The following is a 4081-nucleotide window of genomic DNA, read 5'->3' on the forward strand; positions in this document are numbered from 1 at the left end:
TTTGCACAAGCAGGGATCGCTGCCCGGCTGCGAGCGTGGGGCTCCCTGCCTCCCTCTGTGCCAGGTAAGGGCTGGGCATAGTCTCCCTCCTTCTCCCCACACCGGTGGGCGATAGCTGACTCAGGCTGCCCCTGCGATACTCGTGAGCGACTCGTTTCCTTTTAGCACAGCGTGCCTGGACTGCTCCGATACCTCCTCCCCCTTCCCTCAGGACCATCATCTGCTCCGTTCAGGGAACTTTCCTTGCCCCCTCCCCGAATGAACGCTTGGCTCACCACACGGCAGGGAATGCTCTGTTTATTCCATGATTTGCGGCTGTCAGCAGAACTTTCACATTTAGTTCACAATATCAAAAAAATAAGCCACATGTTGGTGTCGTTCCTCATTTTCTTTTAGTTTTAGCGCTGTTGACTACTCACTACAAACACGTGGGCTTGGTGTGTAACTCGGTCCTTTGCAAAAGGGGTCACCATGAAGATAGCTGGCCTTTTCTAGCAGTATTGTGCTGCTGTGTTTATATTTGGACAAGTTCCCCTTAGAGTTCACAGCTATTGGGAAATCACAAGGTTTCTCTAAAAAGTGGCTCATTTGTCTGACTACTCAGCACACGGAATATCCTTACATTGCAGAATGAAGGCATTTTCCTGCCTCTCTTTATAGTAAGACACCCAGCAACATGTGGTGACAGGACAAGAAGGGATAAGTGAAATCATTTTAATATAATATCAGTGTATGAGAAACCACAAAAGAAAGAAAACATTTTCTGGAAAATTCTGCATATGTATATATTGCATTGTATAGTCTTACAGACAAATTTACATCAAATACATGATATATTTTAAAACACTGATTCAAACAGGACAACAAATTAATTTTTCTCTTTCTGTACAGACATAGGAGTGTGATTTTTTTTTTTTTTTCCTGTTGCTATAGTTTGCTGTTCTTTAGGAGGAGTATTCGTATTCTTCAGCACTGCGGCGTCCAAAATCCATCCAGCCCATGTAGTCTCTGTCATTTATCCTGTGCGTAGGATCAATGCTCTGTACCCTGTTTCCCATAACTGAGAGCCTTCCAGTGGGACCTAAAGAAAAAGGGTTTGGGAGAGCAGAGGGTAAGTGGATACATTTTTCAGGTTCCTCCATTTTCTGATCTCTTTTGTACTCATTAGCAGATGTATGCAATAGTTGAAACTGTTTGACTTAACACAGACCATGTAACACCACGTCATGCCATCGGGCAGAAATGAGTAATGCCCTGAAAGTGGCTTGGGTTTTTATTGTAAAATAAACAGATCATTTATTTTAAAATAAACAGATCAACAAATCCAGCAGATTCCCTGGCTGCCTGGAGGGAATATGGGTGCATTTCTCCTTTTTCCTTCCTATTTTCACGAGAGAGAGAGAGAGAGAAACAAAATCCAGACCATTTCTCGCTCTTCCTGTAGACCACACCCTTGCTTGCTGGTATTGGGAGAGCTGCTCTAGAGGCAAAATAACTCTGCGTGAGAGCAGAGTCAGGCCCGAGACAGGACTCCACCACAGTCCCGCGTTGCTTGAAGAGCCATAAATGTAAGTACAGGAGCTCTTACAGTGAAAATTCAGTAAAAAGCAGGGTAGAGTTATGAATCTCAGGTTTTGTAGAGAAGTCGGAATAGTCCTGAAATTGAGACAGTTGCGTCTGGGATTTATAGCTAGAGATGTCTATTGCTGGAATTACACAGGGCTTACTACTATGTCAACGATATTTTCATTGCTTATCCAAAGCTTTCATAACCCCTTTCACAGCAGGGTTGGATGCTGATCTCTGATCTTGCCTTAGCCTTTCTGCCTTCCTTGCTTAGGGCATCAAAGAGACACAAACTATTTGCAAGGAAAATTTATGCTTTAAAAAAGGGCTGTAATCCTCTGTTTTGACATCATCACATTATCTAACTAAAAATGCGGGGAAAGGTAAATTACTTCTCTCTGTACCCCCTGAAAACAGCCAAAATTGGCATGTGCCAATAATTAGATTGAGCTTAAGCCTTGAGTGAGGAAGGAACAGATTCAATGTGTTAGTATTCAGTGCAGACTGAGGCTTGAGGAATACCTGAACTGATCAAAAAGGAAAGGAAGCCCAAATCAAACCCCACAAATCCAAATCTACACAATTGCCTTGCTTATGGTTTCTTGTGTTTTGAAGGACCACTTAGTGACTCTGTGCTTTTATATTTCAAGGTTTTCCTCATGTAACGATTTATAATGAACATGATCCATTAAAAACAAACCCAACTGCATTGTTTTGCTCGTGGCTGCAGAGGGATAAGAGAGTTAAAGGTACCAAAAAGGAAACCAGCCATGTTTCAGACATTTACCTAAAAGAAAATGGCAAAAAATTTAATTATCTCTAGAAAAGAATGTCTACCATTAAACGCTCAAAACCCATGAAATTCACATTCATAATTCAAAATACGTAATTAAGTTGATGAGAATGGCTTCTTGGCAGTATAAGCAGGCAGGGCTAAGACAGCGCAGAAGCATCACTCAGATGCTGGCATTTAAGAGACTTCTGAGCCTGCAGTGACCCGTGGGCTGTAATGGCTCCCCTGGTGCCATTATGGTCTGGCCTGGCAAGGGCTCCTTAGAGGATAGTAAATGTGCCTGTCACTGACTCAACAGCTACAACGTCTCTTCTACACGGTGCCAGATTCATGCTGAAAGCCTGCAGATGAAGTTAATTGAAAACTAGGGGTCACAAACAGTAAAATGAATTTCTTAACAGCACCTTAATTACCTTGCCTCAAACCACCGGAGATGTCCTGCGGATACTGCAGAATCAATGTACAGCAAACGTATTCAAAATTGTAGCAGTTTGGCTACGAGGCTGCCATCTAGCCCTAACCTCTTGAGAGAATTTAACTCTCTCACTGTTTTAACTGGAAATATTGTCCAAAATCAGCCTTTCTATGAATCACAAGGGCAAATGCCATCAGTGATGACTGCTAACACTAGCAAATGCCCAAACTCTCTTTCCCCCTGGATGGAATTTTCTAGCGAGTATTATGGTTTAGACAGGTTAAAAGTGACTAATACAGTACATGTGAGTGTTCTGCAGAGATTTCTGAAGTGCTGCCCAGAACCTTTATGTTAAATGAGAATAGAATGTTTTGATGGGAACGCTGTAGGTATTGTTATAAATTAAGTAAATACTGTTTTGTTCCCGTGAATCTTCTCTTCTGTAACTAGCAAGTACATCTACAAACCAGAGTGCAACTAGCCCAGTCGTGTCACAAGAATCCCATCATCTGCCAACAGTCACTTTGTAGAGTTAATTATATATGTCAATTAACATGCAGGAAATTCTCCCTCATATTAATACTTACCAAAAAGACATCTTAAATCCAAAGTGTTTTTTTCACTTCATCTGGTTAAGCTATTTGGAAATGTCAGCCAGATATTTAAGAGAATATAATGGCTACATAAACTAGAATGAGGAGCTCGGTTTCTGTGTAGCTGGGTGACAATGACTACCCTGGGGAAAGGTGATGAGGATTCTGCTTTGTAGACTCCTTGCAATAAGATTCTTATTCAGCAACAGCTTTAACCATAGCGTTGAATTGCTGAATTTCGTATCTGAATTCTCTTTCCACTAGATTACGTGAACTGCTAAAAGAAGTTCCTTAATGGATATTGTGCAAATTGGTAACATGAGATGAAGTGTCTCAGACTATATTAAAAGTGGTTCTTTTTCTGTTGTTTGATTCGGCCCTATTCTATGTACACAGATGAACGTGTATGGCTGCATTTGTAATGCATAAAATGCATGTGGCATCTCTTAATTGCAGACCGCCATCAAAAATAAGAATAGGATTATGCCTAGCATAGAGGTCAGCAGTGAGGCTATCAAAAGGGGAGGGTTAAATCATCTGCATAAGGTTGTGTGGAGAGACAGGAGAGGAGAAAGCTCTTACATAAAGTGAATTTTACCCTAAACACACGTCTGGGACTGGGAGTGAATTAATTTCTCAATGTCTGTATGTCCAGGTAATCCTCATTACTGCCTTCCCTTCGAGCCCTCTTTGCTTCTCAGATGTCCTCTTTCC

The 4081-nt window shown here is 41.6% G+C and overlaps 1 protein-coding gene across 1 annotated transcript in view; it reads right to left on the reverse strand.

Annotated features, from left to right (window-relative positions):
- Positions 1–685: 685 nt before the first annotated feature.
- Positions 686–4081, reverse strand: part of CCK (cholecystokinin) — a 4798-nt gene continuing 1402 nt past the window's right edge. Inside the window, exon 2 of the mRNA XM_009577461.1 lies at positions 686–1081. Within this exon, the coding sequence (XP_009575756.1) occupies positions 945–1081 (137 nt within the window). The 3' untranslated portion in view covers positions 686–944. The remainder of the gene's footprint in view (positions 1082–4081) is intronic.

Source organism: Fulmarus glacialis, unplaced genomic scaffold, assembly GCF_000690835.1.
Source record: "Fulmarus glacialis isolate BGI_N327 unplaced genomic scaffold, ASM69083v1 scaffold1960, whole genome shotgun sequence".
Classification (NCBI taxonomy): Eukaryota; Metazoa; Chordata; class Aves; order Procellariiformes; family Procellariidae; genus Fulmarus; species Fulmarus glacialis.